This window comes from Haemaphysalis longicornis, unplaced genomic scaffold (assembly GCF_048455015.1).
Source record: "Haemaphysalis longicornis isolate Haplotype H1 unplaced genomic scaffold, Haemaphysalis longicornis Haplotype H1 scaffold_29, whole genome shotgun sequence".
Classification (NCBI taxonomy): Eukaryota; Metazoa; Arthropoda; class Arachnida; order Ixodida; family Ixodidae; genus Haemaphysalis; species Haemaphysalis longicornis.
In genome coordinates this window covers 2,946,390-2,963,411 of record NW_027526331.1, presented here as the reverse complement: position 1 = coordinate 2,963,411, position 17,022 = coordinate 2,946,390, and the positions used below count along the sequence as shown (strand labels likewise).

General features: G+C 48.0%; 1 protein-coding gene across 1 annotated transcript in view; it reads left to right on the top strand.

Annotated features, from left to right (window-relative positions):
• Positions 1–17,022, top strand: part of LOC144173133 (uncharacterized) — a 57,009-nt gene that overhangs the window by 14,913 nt on the left and 25,074 nt on the right. Inside the window, exons 5-9 of the mRNA XM_077701649.1 lie at positions 1,547–1,804; positions 4,220–4,406; positions 4,926–5,095; positions 5,375–5,851; positions 15,809–16,059. Coding sequence (XP_077557775.1) covers positions 1,547–1,804; positions 4,220–4,406; positions 4,926–5,095; positions 5,375–5,851; positions 15,809–16,059 — 1,343 coding nt within the window. The remainder of the gene's footprint in view (positions 1–1,546; positions 1,805–4,219; positions 4,407–4,925; positions 5,096–5,374; positions 5,852–15,808; positions 16,060–17,022) is intronic.

Here is a 17,022-nt window from a genome sequence, read left to right as displayed (position 1 = left end):
TCAAGATGATTTTATTATGGTTAGCTGGTGCGCGACGTTGTCTTACGCCTGCCTGCTTATAACGTGCTCTGGCGGTAGACTTCAACAAGCCTGCTTTCTTGTTTTGTAAACCGAGTTCGCTGGGGGCATAATGCATGGAAGAAATTAGCAGTGCGAATATTTTTGGTTTATATTAAATCCTTCGGTAGAGCTTAGCAGAATTAGCAATCAATATCTGAGCCTTCCGCACCTCGATTAGAACTTATCTGTTCGACGATTAGACAGTAAAACTTTACCGACCAAAAATGGAGACTAGGTTTTTTTATTACAGGAGCACAAAGGCATTATGTGGAACCAACAAGTTAACAATGGGTGCCGCAGTAGTGGAATAGTAGTGTTAGACTACGTTACGATCTTCAGCTTGCATTAATTTCTAAACTGTGGGGAGATGATTTTTTGCCCCACCGTCAAAATTTCCTACGCGTGTGGGGTCAAATCGGCAATTTTATCTCGGCCATGGCGGTCGCTTTTTCGATGGAGGCGAAAAGCTTAAAACGGTTGTGTGTTCCACATTACGGTGCACATTTAAGATGCCCAGGTGGTGAAATCTAATTCGGAGCCCTCCACTACGGCGTGCCTCATTGCCTGCGTAGCGTCGGCGTTTCGGACCCCACAATCAATCAATCAATCAATCAATCAATCAATCAATCAATCAATCAATCAATCAACCAATCAAAATAATTTTGTCTCCAAAATCACAGCCAATCAGCACACGCGGCAAAGGTACGTTTTATTTAAAAATGCAATCAGGACTACTGAGGTGTGCAAGTGGTTTGCTGTTGCTTGGCTGACTGCCCGAGTAGTGTAAAAAAACTCAGAGAATTTTTCAAAACCATATACATCTAGAGATTAAGCTTGCCTACATTATAATTTTTAAGAATCTTTGGCCGAACGGGAGCATACAAGAAGTGGAGTGAAATACACAAAGCCTGGTAAAAAGCTCCAATTCATACAAAGGGCAACGAAGTAGTATTGCTGGCCGCGAGGTCTCCACAGTGACTGGCTCTAGCTGGTGTGATTAGCTACATACTTGGCTTGGAACCAGTTTGAACTTGGACGAATACAGAAGTCGAGACTTTGGTTATAGTAATACAGGACCAGACCTGCCCTTATTTCTGCATTTATTTTTGTGTGAAGTGGTGTGAGTTCGACGTGCTTTCCATTCAGGCCTTAGGGCATTGGGTTTTCTTCCTCTCAGTAAGGCATTCACACAGAGTGAAAAAAAAATACTACAAGCGTACGTCAACTCTGACAATGCTTACAAAAAGGCACAGTTCTTCATTATATTTACAATGTATGCGGGGATGTCTTGCAGGGGGCAATAAAAGCGCCCATGCTGCTTTCGGTATAATGCCTTTGCTTTCTGTGATAACGAAGGCAGGTGCATCGATGAACCCTGAAAGTAATGCTTTGTCCAAGAAGCTTTATAGCGTTGCTACAAAACGCTCAAATTGAAAAATGAATAACTTTGCTTCTCTCCCTCTCTTCTGGCACTCAATCTCGGCAGCGGCCATTGGTTGCTTCGCCTCGGTGTTCGTCGATCACTACAGCCACGGCGAGTCCAGCCCACACTTGGTGATAGCAATCCGGATGCTACTCCAGGCGTTGCGGATGGTACCTTCCACTTCGTACTCACGGGGCATGATCAAGGTCCTGCAGCTGGCCCACGAGAACGCCGTCTGCTGGAAGGGAGGCACCGAGCTCGAAGCGAGCTGCCGCGGCGAGGCCAACCAGCACCGCCTCTCGCTCATGCAGTGCTGCAGGTGTAAGTGCCCAGCAAAGACACAATTGAGGTCTGCATGGTGGCCCCATTAGAGCTTCGCTGGCGTTATTTGGCATAATTTGCAGTTTGTTTTATAATCTCTTTGTTTTATAAACTTTCATGGTCGGTGCCAGTTTTAATCATTTTTGTCATAATTTTCAGTTTATTATTTATTATTAGAAAAGCGTACAGGGCATTAATAGTAATATACATAGAGCGGTTCCAGACTGTGACAGTGTGTTGGGACTCCTTGTAAGTGAACACGCAGGAAAACATCCGCACAGGTTACAAAGACTGTGCATGCCATTTGATTGTCACATGGAAGCCATACGAAGAAAGCCAAAATCAGTAAAAGTTCTGCACAATAGAAGAAATTCGGCTCTGGCTAGATCCATATTTGTAGTTTCAGCGCAAAAAAATGGGCGCGAAAAGAGAAGACGAGGATATGCGCTAACTTCTGTTAGAATTTTATTGAACTACAGGGATATATATATATAGACTAAAAAGACAGAAATCAAGAGATACACAAAAAATTTGAACAACGGAGCAACTTGGTGCCACCCCGCACGCTACCACAGCCACTACCACATCCAGAACTTTTTCAGTTAAGTCCACTACTTCTAATTAGGACAAGGTTACCTTTGTAGCGCTGACACATTCGAAATCGCCTAGTCGTATTTCAGCCACCTTTACTATCTCGCGTGTGCGTTGATCCGAATAGTGAAACAATATGGCAGCGTTTACAATGTATAGCACGCACTCGTATTCGCCGCAGTGAGTAGGGGCGTTATCGATATTTCCTTTGTGGCCATTGTTTTGATGCTCACTTAGTTCTAGTTTACGCACCTGCCGTTTGTTTTACATATGCATTTTTGCAGGCCAACGCAGTACAGTAGAATCCCGTTACCACAGCCGACGCACTAGTTGGGTTGCCCTACGCTACAGACCTGTATCAAAAGCTCTAACAGAAATCCCGCTTTAAAATGCACCAGCAGTGTACATTACTGAAACCAGCGCTAACTTTCGACTTTGAGTTTGGCTCATTTACTAGGTGAAAGTTTTCTTTCTGCGCTGACCTTCGTACGCCAACACTTTTATGGGGCAACTTGAAAGCTCTTTCCGGCATAACGCCCAGGTTTTCGTCCGCTACATAAATGATATCTTCATTATTTGGGAGCACGGACGCACAAGTCTACCAACCTTTGTATCGCATACTAATTCCTTTTAAATGGCTATTAAATTCTCATGCCGGTATTCTCATATTCTCATGCCAGTATTATCATCAAATTCTCATGATGCTACCGTGGTCCTAAATAATGGTGAATATAAAGCAACAAGAGTACTATGACCATATCAGTCATCAGCGGCAATGCAAACAGGAGATATTTGTAGGACAAGCTTCCAGACTTGGAAGTTTGTAGTGATGACAGAGACTATGTAAAGCATCTCGACGAACTGAACTCCTCCCTAGAAAGCACAAATCACCCAGTCGGCTCGCTGGATCAGGCCTAGGAGCGTACATCCAAGCTGGAAAGAAATGTAGTGCTCAAAGGCTGAAACGAAAGCGCCCGGCCGCCTGTCCTAATAACCAATTTCTCAAGCGCGCTTCGTAACGTAAACAAAATCCCTCAAAAATACTAATCCGTTTAAGCTAGCAATTCCCGACCTAAAGTGGCTCTCCCGGACAAGCCAAGGGTACCCTACCTATAGTAAATAAAAACCTAAAAGATATCTTAGTGCATGCCAAATAGGTGCTTCCTAGCAACTAGCCATAAGCCCATGTCACTGTCCTAAACGCCAGACATACACACATCTGCAGACTGCTGGCTTTCTAAAGAAAAGCCAGCAGTCCACAACGCCAAGGGAGGCACAGGGGAATAGTTTGGTTTTTTATTAGGTTAAGTTGAGATAACCTAATTTTCTTTAGAAATGAAATTGGAAAAAACATGCGTCCCAAATGGGGACCGAACCCACGCTTCCTGATTACATGTCAGGCGCCTTATCAAATCGGCTATCTGGGTGGCCTGATTCTTGTTTCCTTTCTGGGGTATATATATTTTTACCCTGTATGCTGCACTTAAGTGTGGTAGCCAGCACCGCTCCGTCTACCATCCTGTAATCAGAAAGCGTGGGTTGGTCCCCATTCTGGAAGCATGTAGCTCAATATATATATATATATATATATATATATATATATATATATATATATATATATATATATATATATATATATATTGTAAAGGAGCAACGCATTGCCAGAGGAAAGCTTCAAGGACGCTCAGTGGTCAGTCCCCTGCTAAACCAAGTAGGACGGCCGCCGACTGGAAGCGGAGGAAGAAGAAGCGGGGAGCTCGCTCTGGGTAGAAAATAAACATGGCGTCGTAGGCATCAGACGTTGGTTCTTTACAAGTGGCGCAGTCGACAAGTTTTCAAGCCCCGAGGATACCAAGCCTCCGGACCCGCTCTCCCTCGCGGCGATCCAGCCACAGGGACGGCCCTCAGCAGCGGCCAAGGCCTGGCACGCCTTCCAGCCCTGCTGCCCGACTTCATCGGTGGGCCCGCGGTCGCACCACGAGCGCCGAACGCAAGGACAACCCAGCCCCAGGTGGGCCAGCCTTGGACGCGACCTTCCCCAGTGGCCGACGTCTTCTTGACTCGCCACTGCGTCCGCCGTTCGCGCCGTGATTTCTGCTGACTTTGGCCTCTTCTCCGAGAGTGACCAACCTTTACCGATGGCGACCAGTGCTGCGCGTAGAAGCCACCCGTGTTGGACTGCCCAGGCTCTCAAAGAGATGTGTCAGCAGCTTCGCGACGCCATTCCCAGCACGTTTCCATCGCCCGCCCACACGGTAGTCCCGGTCTTCCGAGGGTTCCAGGACGATGCTCTTTCTTGGGTAAAGCTAATTGACGCCCTTGCTAGCCATCATGCCTGGCCCTACCCCACCAAACTGTTCGTTGCACAAGAACGCCTGCGTGACGCTGCCCGAGCATGGCACCTTTACGAAGGTCACTCCCATCCCACCTGGGCAAGCTGGAGCGGGGCATTAATAGCGGCGTTCAGTGGATTGTCAGCCAGCTACGACTCTCGCTTCATGTAAATGCGTGCCCGCCTGCAAGGCCTTAGCGAGAACGTTGCGGTCTACATCTACGACAAGCTCCGCCTTCTCGCAGGCTGCGACTTCGCCTGGGCGTCTCCTGTGGCGAAGCGGTACGTCATAGATGGCCTGGCTGACCCCATTCTAGCTGCAGCCTTGGCCGTGCAGCCACCGGAGTTGAGCCCACAAGCCTTCGTCCGTCTGGCTGTAGGACTGCAGCAGGGAGCAACGCGGCCGGCACAGGATCCTTGCGTGCAAACCTCGACTCAGCCCTTTGCCGAAAACGCAGACCAAAAACCCGAATCGAGTAATATGTCCCTGATAGATGAAAAGGCGACCAGCGGGACGGGTCCGAGTGTCATTGAAAACGGAGTCCAGCTTCCGAAATGTTTTTACCGAGGAGCGCGTAGCCAGTTGACGCTTTATCCTATGCAGACGCAGTTCTCCCGTGGCAGCGAACCACATTTGACTCCCACAGGATCGGGGAAGTTGGCGTCTCCGCTGAGCTTGGTCGACGAAGAGATCCTTTCGGAGCGTCCCGGCGCCTATACACAGCTTAACTACAGAGCCAACAAGAAGAGTAATGCTGACCATTCGGCGCATTCCCAGTCGGCATCCAAAGGTACGCCAGAGCATTCGCCAGATATACTGACGCTCTGCTCCATCGATTCGACTAAACGAAGCTACTGCTACTTTGCGGACATCACGACACCCAGAACCTCAACCCAGGATAGCGTGAGGCGTGGAAGTACAAAAGAGTGCTTCAACTACTCCAAGGTGCCATCGGAAGGCCACGTTCCATTCACCGTGACGTGCGACTCCAACAACCACACGCAGCGCCTCTCGCCGCTACGAAAACACGAGGAGATGGTTGCGATGGATACTCTGAGCAACTCATCCGCCGGCGTTTCTGAAGCCTCGGGTCACGAACGGGCCATCGTTTCTGCTCTGTCCGGTGAGACTGAGCACGAGGAGATGCCAGCTGAAGAAAGCAACGAAGCACCGTCAAGAGACCAGATGGGCGACGATATTCATGTACAAACCAAAAATGCACTTGTCACAGACAAGGATGTTTCAGCGGCTGTTATCGAAAACGGAAACCAGGATAACCAAGGCGGCAGTACCGACCTCCTGCAATACGAATGCAAAGACATTATGACGCGCCGGCTGGGGGTAGAGGAAATGATCATTCCGGAAGCCATCCTGACTTCCTGCGCAACGGAAGAAAACGAAGTTGTGACACGAACCAGAAAGAAAGATTGCAACCGAGCGTTGAGAAGCAATAACCGACAGGAATCATACAACGGACTTTTCAGCTCTTCGTGGGTTGACCGTGAAGCCAGTGCCAGAGGCCCACACCAACAGTTTGCTGGGAGGCCTCTTCGCAGTGTGGCCGAGCGTAAATGAGCAACGCATTGCCAGAGGAAAGCTTCAAGAACGCTCAGTGGTCAGTCCCCTGCTAAACCAAGTTGGACGGCCGCCGACTGGAAGCGGAGTAAGAAGAAGCGCGGAGCTCGCTCTGGGTAGAAAATAAACATGGCGTCGTAGGCATCAGACGTTGGTTCTTTACAATATATATTGTGAGCAGTTAGTCGTGTGCTACCCTGTCGGGGCATTGACTGCTACTACAGTTACCTAATGATTACTACCCCATACCTCAGCTTTTTCTCATAATCTTCCTATTCATCATCATCTTCCATCTCATCGGCTCGTGGTCTTTCTCTTCACCTTCGGCTGAGCGTGTGTTCCGTGACGGCTGCTACGCCTAATAAACATCTTGGAGCAAGTCAGTCGTTCGGTTCATTGTTGTAGCATGGAACAGCGAACAAGGTCGATAATATTTCGAAATCTTCATTTTCATGGTTCCGAAACGAAACGGTTTTACTTACTTGTTGCGTAATATTTTAAAACAACGTAATTCGCCTTTTTTTCTGTTGTTTTCCGTGTAAACACACTTTTTTGAAAAACTGGCGCATTTGATGCCCCGTGCTATATCTCTGCTCCGAGGCAGAGCTAATGTTGCAGGCCGGCAGACTTATTTTAACCAGCTGGTGATGTTAAACGTGGATCAAAATCTCGGTACATGAACGTTATCGATTTCCATCTATTTCAGAGAAACGATCGTGGGGAACAGAGATCGAACCTACTTGTGGTCAGAAGCAAACGGCTTAGCAACTGAGCAGCTCCTGCGGTCACACTTGTCAAGTATTAACGATTCGCAGGTGTCGGACCTTTTAAACAAATTATGAAATGCCCCGCACGGGGCACCTTGAGTATTCATGGTGACGGTACTGGCGATACCGCGGACCCCGAGCCCCCAAACATAAGCTGGATCCAACCGTGGCGATGTGTTTATAGGTGGAGGGTTAGAAACCACGAACGGTGGCCGTCGGAGCCCAGGTCAAGCTCCGGTGGATGGGCTCTCTGTCTGTTCACCAGGCAGGGAGCTCCGGGACCTCTCAAGCTATTAGGGTAAGGTTTGAGACGAAAGTACCCCCGTCCCCTACTTTTTTCCAATGCCACATGGATAAATCAAAACCCCCCCGCAAACCCGATCGGTCCCTGAAAAGGGGCCGCACCGATGCTACGTACCCACCCCTTCCAACTCTCACTCTCCCGAAACCTGATAACTATCCCCGATTCTTGATTATCGAATCCCTTGAAAAAGACAAGCCAGTTGCCTCAATGTCCGTTTTTCTGACTACAAAATTCATAGAAGGAATAATCGGTAAACACTACAAAGCCAAAAAGCAAAGAACTGGAGAGTTGCTGGTAGAAGTCACCACCCAGCAACAGTCCACAAGCCTCCTGAGCCAGACCCGTATTGCCGATCTTGGCATCAAGGTCACGCCCCACCGCAGCCTCAACAGCTCGCAGGGCGTGATCTCAGAGACAGATCTGGCAAACGAGACGGAAGCCGATCTTCTAGAAGGCCTGAGAAATCAGGGTGTGACCGCAGTCAGGCGGATATCCATAAGACGAGATAACAAGGAAATACCTACCAGGCACATAATTCTCACTTTCGACCGTGCAACTCTTCCAGACCATATCAATGCAGGATTCATCCGGTGCTCTGTCCGAGCGTACATCCCGAATCCGCGGCGCTGTTACAAGTGCCAGCGGTTCGGGCATGGTACCAACTCGTGTCGGGGCCAACTAACCTGCGCCAAGTGCGCGCAACAAGGTCATCACTCTGATAATTGTCCCTCTAACCAATTGCTTTGTGTGAATTGCAAAGGACCTCACGGCGCGTATTCGCGAGCCTGCGAGACATTCAAAACTGAAAAGAAAATCATCAACGTCAAAGTCACGGAAAACATCACCTTCCCGGAGGCGCGGAAGAGGTTCGCCTCTTTCCCTCTGGGGAGGTACGCCGACGCAGCTCGCCGGGGGGCGGAGCGGCGTCTGGTTTCGGCGGGGACCCAGTACCGCGAGTCGGACTTGGTCCCGCCCCCGCCCCCCCCAGGGTTGCCCCAGGCAGCCCAACCAGCCTCTGCACCGCTAGCTCACCCAGCAGCGGCTGTGGTGGCAACAACGTCTGTTGGGGATGCCGCTGCATCCACTGCTTCCTCTCCACCGGCCCAAAGCACATGCAAGGGCACGGAGATGGAGACGGAGGCAGTCGCAGCGACCCCCTCATCCGCCTCACTGCCGGTGCCATCTGTGGTGCTCCCCACGCCTTCGGCACTGGCAGCGCAGGCAAAGAACACCCGAAAGGGTACAATGTCAAGGGGGCCCAGTCCGCTGGGCACCCCCTTGCCTTCAGATGACGACATGGACGTCGAGCCCTTCCGGCTTCCATCGCAGCGGAAGGAACGGGCTGCGACGTCCAGGTCAGTAGAGAAGGCCAGAAAACCCCTTCCAAGAGTGCAAGCCCCGAAAGACCCTACATAAATAATCACACTCCAGTAGCTCTGAACACATAATAATGGGAAGAGAAAATATTGTTCAATGGAACTGCAGAGGCCTTCTGAATAATCTTGACGACGTGTATGAGATTCTGCATGCCAATCAGCCAAGTGTAATGTGTGTTCAAGAAACACACCTGAATTCCAAGAACACACATTTCTTGAATAGTTACCTGGTATACAGAAAGGACAGGGTTGGCTGCACACACTCTTCTGGCGGTGTGGCCATAATCGCCCGCAAATCCTTAGCATGCCACCCTGTCACCTTGAACACTATCCTTGAGGCTGTTGCAATTCGAACAATAATATTTAATAGGTTGATAACGGTATGCTCCATATACATTCCTCCTGATGTCTCACTTTTAAGCTCTGACTTCGAGGCGCTGGTTGACCAGCTGCCCGAACCGTACATTCTGACAGGCGACCTTAATGCTCACAATTCTCTTTGGGGCTCTTCTCGTACGGATGCCCGGGGTCGCCTGATAGAGAGGTTTCTTACATCCTCTGGAGCATGCCTTTTCAACAATAAACAGCCTACATATCATAACATAGGACACAACACATACTCATGTCTTGACTTGGCTATTGGCTCCGCAGTTCTCTTTCCTCTTCTCGAGTGGGGTGTGGGAACTGACCCATATGGCAGTGACCACTTCCCCACCTCACTCATATACATAGGTAAAGGCCCAAGCAGTCCATCTTCCCATAATAGGTTCAATGAAACACGAGCTAACTGGAATACATTTACAGAGACATCCAAACTACACCACACATCCATAGGACACCTACAAGTTGAAGAATCTACCCAACTCCTCACGGCGCACATCCTCGACGCCGCCGAAAGGTCCATTCCCCACGCCTCTGGTGCCCCGCGCAACCAGCGGAGGCCGTGGTGGAATGAGGACTGTAGGCGGGCGCGAGAGGCCCAGAACAAGGCGTGGGGTATCCTTCGTCGGTACCCCACGTCGGGAAACCTCCTCTTGTTCAAACGGGCCAAGGCGTTAGGAAAACGTGTGCGCCGTGAGGCAAAACGAGAGAGTTGGCGTACATTCATAACATCAATAAACTCCTACACAGACACAAGGAAAGTATGGACACGAATACGCAAACTCAAGGGTCAACAAACACATAGCCTGCCTCTGGTCAGCACTGCAGGGGACACACTCGAAGACCAGGCTGACACACTCGCACAACACTTCCAACACGTGTCCAGTTCAGCACACTACACAAACACTTTCCTGAAACATAAAGCCTGTTGTGAAAAGAAGTCCCTACGCGACAACAGCAAATCACAGACTTCTTACAACTCCCTGTTTTCACTACATGAGCTGAGGGCTGCTCTAAGCACGTGTAAACCCTCAGCTCCAGGCCCAGACAACATTACATATACAATGATACAGCACTTACACGCAGACACTCTTGTAACACTCGTTCACCTTTACAACAAGATATTTCTTTCGGGGCATATTCCAAAGTCTTGGAGGGAGGCCATAGTTGTAGCATTCTTGAAAGAAGGGAAGGACCCTTCCTCTCCTGCTAGCTATCGACCCATTGCCCTGACCAGCTGCCTGTGCAAGCTTCTCGAGAAGATGATAAATCGCAGGCTCGTGTACTTCCTTGAGTACAACGGTCTTCTCGAGAGCTGCCAGGCAGGCTTCAGGGCGGGGCGATCAACGAACGATCAACTCGTAGCTCTTGAAACATATATAAAGGATGCCTTTGTGCATAAACAATTTTGTCTGACGGTGTTTTTCGACATAGAGAAAGCCTATGACACCGCTTGGCGGTACGGTATCCTCAGTGACCTAAAGTCAATCGGTGTTGCGGGCAACATGTTGAACATCCTTTGTAGTTATATGTCGGAGAGAACCTTTCGCGTCAGAGTTGGTTCTGCACTGTCAAAGGTACATGTGCAAGAAAATGGCGTGCCGCAAGGTGGAGTGTTGAGCTGCACTCTCTTCATAGCAAAAATGAACTCTCTTGGAAAGGCACTGCCACTTACAATCTCTTATTCCATGTATGTAGATGACGTGCAGATATCCTTTAAATCGTGTAACCTGTCCATCTGCGAACGTCAAGTCCAGCTCGGCGTCAAGAAACTTGCCGGCTGGGCTGACAAGAATGGCTTTAATCTTAATCCCGCGAAGAGCTCTTGTGTTCTATTCTCCAGGAGGCGTGGCGTCCACCCGGACCCAGACATCACTCTTGCGAATGTGCCAATTCCTGTGAACAAGGAACACAAGTTTTTAGGTATTTTATTCGACGAAAAACTTACATTCATCCAACATATCAGACAGCTCAAATGCAAATGCTTAAAAACAATGAATATTCTTAAGGTCCTCTCACATCAATCTTATGGGGCCGACAAACAACTCTTGCTGCGCCTGTACACAGCGTTGGTGGGGTCTCGGCTCGACTACGGCAGTGTCGTGTATGGGTCGGCTACAAAAACAGCACTGAAAATGCTCGACCCAGTGCTGCATCTTGGCCTTCGCCTCTCATGTGGCGCATTCCGCACTAGCCCTGTTGAAAGTCTTTATGTCGAGTGCGACAAATGGTGCCTAGGGCATCAGCGGGAGTATGTTGACCTGTTGTATGCATCCAAGATCATGTCTCTGACCAACCATCCTTTTAATCCCATCATGAACAATACATCGAATTTACAACTCTTTTTAAACAGGCCATCTATTCCCTTACCGTTCTCTCTCAGAGTTAGGGAAGAGGCTTCTGCACTCCATGTCCCCCTTTCAGACACGCACAAGACACCCATTCATAATTTCATGGCACCATGGCATCTTCGTCCTGTAACATGCGACCTGTCATTCATTCGTGTAGAAAAAAATAGGGTACCCAGGAATGCAATTCTGCAGCACTTCCTGTTCCTACAGGACAAGTACAGGTGCGCAGAATTCTATAGCGACGCGTCCAAAACTAATTCTACTGTCTCTTGTGCAGCGCATGGACCAAATTTTAGAGTTATCAAAACAATGAATTTTCACAGCAGTATTTACACGGCAGAAGCGTATGGGATTTTACTCGTGTCAAATCACATCCTCGAACATAAGATTCCAAAGTCCATCGTCTACACAGACTCTCAAAGCGTCGTACAGGCACTGTCATTAGGAAGGTCATCTAAAAACTATGTCATAAATGCTCTCTTCAAGGTACTAATGTCTGCCTATGCCTCAAATCTTGAAATAACTATATGCTGGGTACCAGGACATTGTGGAATCCCTGGCAATGAGGCCGCCGACCAAATGGCTGGTGATGCTGCTCTCATGACTACAGTTGACGTTACAACAGTACCTTACACCGACCTAAAGACACACATCAGACGACAGCTTCGTAACACATGGCAATTACACTGGAGTCAACAAACAGACAACAAACTACACGTAATAAAACCACAACTGGGACGCTACATAACTGACTCACACAACAGATACACTGAAGTCGCCCTGGCTAGGCTGCGGATAGGCCACACACATGCGACGCACTCCCACCTGCTCACTGGAACTTCGGGACCCACGTGTAGCAGGTGTGGAAAGGGCCTATCCGTAGTCCACATACTAATCACATGCAAGGCACTTGACACAACACGACACAAACATTTCCCTGAATTATACAGACGACACATTCCTTTGCACCCATCATACTTTTTAGCCGACGAACCAATGTTTTCTAGTCAACGTGTTTTTAAGTTTTTAGCTGAGGTAAACTTTCTGCAGCTCTTGTCATATGTGTAATCACCCTGGCCCTATACACCAGCCATCTCCACTGTCTTTTGTTTTGCATCACCTTTACTTTTAGTCACATGTTTTAGTATGTACGGTCTCATCATAATTCAGTAACTTCTTCTTTGGCGCTCTTTGCCCATAGTCGGCCTTGCGCCAATAAAACCCAACTATCATCATCATCATCAAATTATGAAATGCAAAACGTTTGAACACATCGGCTGTGGGCTTTCGCTGTGGCGCGGTGGAGCACTCCTGCAGCCTGATTGCTCCAATAAAGTCGCAGCTAGGGAAGGGCAAAGTCATTTTATATCCCCTTCAAGCTGCCGAGAAAGACATTTCGTTTGGTCAGCTTGCACTACGCTCGCGCTTCCAGCAGCAACATACCGTTGCTACATTGGTTCTCATTTATTTCTTCTGTTGTTACATAGAGCGTGATAGTGTTCAATTGTCTGGAGGGGAAAGTGCGCGAGCGAGTACACAGTTGATGGTACGTAAATGAAAAAAGCCCTGGAATGCGTTGACTGTGCAAAATCCACAACGGAGGGTCGAACCGTATCGGCATGGACCGGGAACCGTATTTCTATTTTCGGTTCAGTTCCGGTTTTCGGTTCGTCCGGTTCGACACCCTGATATATATATATATAAATATATATATATATATATATATATATATATATATATATATATATATATATATATATATATATATATATATATATATATATATATATATATATATATATATATATATATATATATAGTAATGGTGCCTTTAATTACAGCGGCGACGTGGTCAGTCCTGCTAGCGTTAGCGCGACAGTGTACTGAAGGAACAGAAGAACGAATGCCTTTTGCCAGTACTTTTGCCTCTGCTTTCTCGCCATTTTTGACCCTCCGTGTGCTTAGTAATTGAAAGTGCCCCCTAGTTTTATCTAAACGCTACATTTTTGGTTGAAAGTGCGGGTTGTATCCCCGTATGCATCAAGAAGATAGCGTTTCTGGAGACGAAGTGCCTCAAACAGAGTTGAATCCTGTTTACCAACGCACAAGTCGCCGACTCCAAGGTGCTTCACCCGAATTTGGCCGCGTCAACCAGGGCACCGACTACTAACGTCATGTCCTTGACTAGGACGCAAACCGACTATTCCGTCCGAGGTAACTTCGTGATCCATCAGCCGCGAACACCGCGAACATTTCACGGCGATGTCTTTGAGGACACTGAAGACCGGCTTTACCTCTATGAGCCTGTCGTGACCATTAATGGTTGGGATGCAGCACTGAAATGGCGATAAGTGTATTTCAATGCTCGACCACCACGCTAGGACGTGGTTTGCGAACCACGGAAGGGAGTTCTCAAACTGGGATGAATTTCGCAGCAGTTTCTGGCTGCCTATACACGGCGCGACAGGAGGGGAAAGGCCGAAGCTGCGCTACACGTCAGAAATCAGCGTCCCAATGAGAACGTGGCAATGTACTGCGAGGACATGCACCGCCTTTTCAGACGCGCCGTCCCGAGTTTGGCTGAAGAAAAGAAGCTGCGCTACCTCATGCGACATGTGAAGCAGGATCTCTTTGCCGGGCTTGTACTCAACTGACCGCACACTGTCGCAGAATATATTTCAGAAACAACAATGAAGAGGACACTGGAACGGCGCGCCAGACAGTATGACCGCAATCTCAGCTGCGCACCAGCGGATGTGCTGTCTGCTGCCTTGGCCACCAACCAATATGTTCTACGGGAGCTAATTCGTTCTAAGAACTCCGTATGTCCCAACTGCCTAGGGCTTCGCCGTCGTATGCCTCTCTTGCTGAAGTGGTTAGAGAGAGGAAGTAAGGCAAGCTGCTCGAGAACCCGAGGAACTAAAACTGCAGCCGCCTTCTGTCAACTCAGCCTCGTACGCTCAAGCTCTGCAACAACTCAGCACGTGTGCTGCTGCGAGTGTCGCCCCTCCAATGTCTACCCCGCGTTATACGCACGTAAATGGCGCCGTTGGTCCCCGCCAGCCAGGAAACCGGCTCAATCCACTTCCTTACCGGGGCACAGTTCGCAAGACGAATGTATGGCATGCACCGGACCGCACTCCACTGTGTTATCACTGTGGAGAGGCTGGCCATCTCTACGGGGTGTGCCTGTATCGCCGTGCCGGCGATGATGCACCCGCAAAAAAAAAAACCGCTTGTATTGAGGGCGTTCAGAACAAAGCGCTAAGGTTTATATATCACGCATACGGGAGCCACGTTTCTATCACGGAATTACGCAACATGTCCGAGCTCCCAACGCTTGAATCACTCCACAAAGTTCACCGCCTCAAAACCCTGTTCAACATTGTCAATTGGCACATTAGGCTAAGCTATCATGACTACGTACAATATAACACAGCGCGTGAGACGCGAAGGAAGCATAAGACAATTCTGATTCCTCGTAGTAAAACAAACGCTCGCCGTTTCTCTCAAAGGACCATAAGAGACTGGAACGTTCTTTCGTTCGACGTGGTAAATGCGTCATCCTTGGATTCTTTTTTGGCGACGCTCGGTTCTAATCCTTGAACCCAGGACTCAACCGACATGTCTTATCTGAAACCGACAACTGCTGCACTCTGGCTTCGTACATCTGAGTGCCGTTGAACCAATCAATAACATGAATTTCGACGTGTTGGCTGTTCTCTCTGCTGTTTCTTCTACGCCTGTATTTCCCCTGGTCATGTATTTTTTGTGTTAGACGGCAATGAGAGTAGCTATGTCCTATATATAACTCTATTGTGTTTTTTTGTTCCTCATAAGCTACAAGTAGTGCTACGCCTGTCGCATACTCTATTCCAGTGCGTACTTAGTCATTTACATGCCCAATCATACCGTTACGAACTTGTTCCTCACACATTACAGAATTCAGTAATATTTGTTTATTTTTTGTCACTGTTCTTTGAATATTCTGCATATTTGTGTTATAGGTCTAATTTATCCCTTGTTCCTCTTCTTTGATCGCAGTCTGCAAAATGCATTATTTCACTACTTTGTACATTCCTGCCTTGGCAGCCAAAAGGCTGCTGGCAGTATTGACCAAATAATTAAATAAATTGTAACGATAAATTTTGTGTAATTTGAAAAAAAAAGCACTCTCGGTGTGAGTATTGCAGGTTACGTTAAGAATATATAGCTGTGAATTGGAGAGCACAGATTTTCGATGTATTTGTCGAATCGGATGCAGCACCGGTGACGTGTCGCGAATGCATGCAATTCGAAGTGTGTAGCTTGCCCGTTTTAATGCAGACCTGAAATCAGGGGACGCTGACCAGCACGCCATCGATCCCCTGGACATGCATTCGTACTCGGCCCTTTCCGAAGTGCTCAGCCTGTCCTTTGAAGGTGCTTTGATGTTCGGGGTCCTCCTCTTCGTGGAGTGGTATATTCCCCGCTTCAAGATGTGCATGAGCATGCTGGAACCGTCGGCCTATCTGCAAGGCGTCCAGGTCCCCACGTCGACGCAAGCAGCTCCACACAGCCTCCCTAGGCCCATGAAGGCACTGAATATTTCTTTACTAGCCCGTGAACAATCTTAAGTTTGATTTTGACAAACCTGCATGCAACCTTCTTTCTATGTGAACAAACAACTTTTATCTTGACAAACCTGCATGCAACCTTTTTTATGGGAACAAATTTGTTTGACGTTTACAAACCTACGTGCAACCTTTTTTTCCATGTGAACAAAAAATAAGTTTGATGTTGAAAAACATGCAGGCAATCTTTTTTCAGTGTGAATAAATTTAAGCTTGGTCTTAACAAACCTGCATGCGACCTTTTTTGCTATGTGAAGATATTTAAGTTTGATCTTGAAAAACCTGCATGCAACCTTTTTTTCTATCAACTCAGCGTGCACTCGTACATTATTTTTAGAACTACTTTCGTAGACTTACGTTCTTAGAAATACGTTCAAAATAACGGCTCACTGCAAAGGGGACCGCACGTTCATTTTATTTATCTTTAGTAAAACTTGATGTGGTGAGTTCTGACCGTGTCCTGCGCAGTTTTGTATTCTTAGGTCTTTCTCCAATCTGCTCTGATTATGAATGTTTGCGGACTAGCTCGATTCTCAACGCGTCAAGAATTGCTGCCGTACTGAAATGCCCTCTACAAGCTGTATGTGGCAATTTGGCCCGTGTTTTTTTACAGATATTGTCGGAATTTTCTGAATGATAAGTTTTCAGACATGCTGAATTTTCAATAATGGTGCTTCACAAACAGGAAATCGGAGCGCACACTCGCCTCTGGATTTCTTCGGAGCTGCTTCCCACAATGCGCATGTTTGAACACATATGCCTTTACGAGGGCGTCTTTGTGTCTAAGTTCGGTCCTTACGCTACGGGACGATTTTGGTCCGTAGGCATTTCTGATAAAGTGTCCTCCGGAACAAAGACCTTGTAGCGCATTCTGCTAACTAGTTTTCGTACGAATTCTCTGGGAACACTCACAGGGCTGTTATCCGC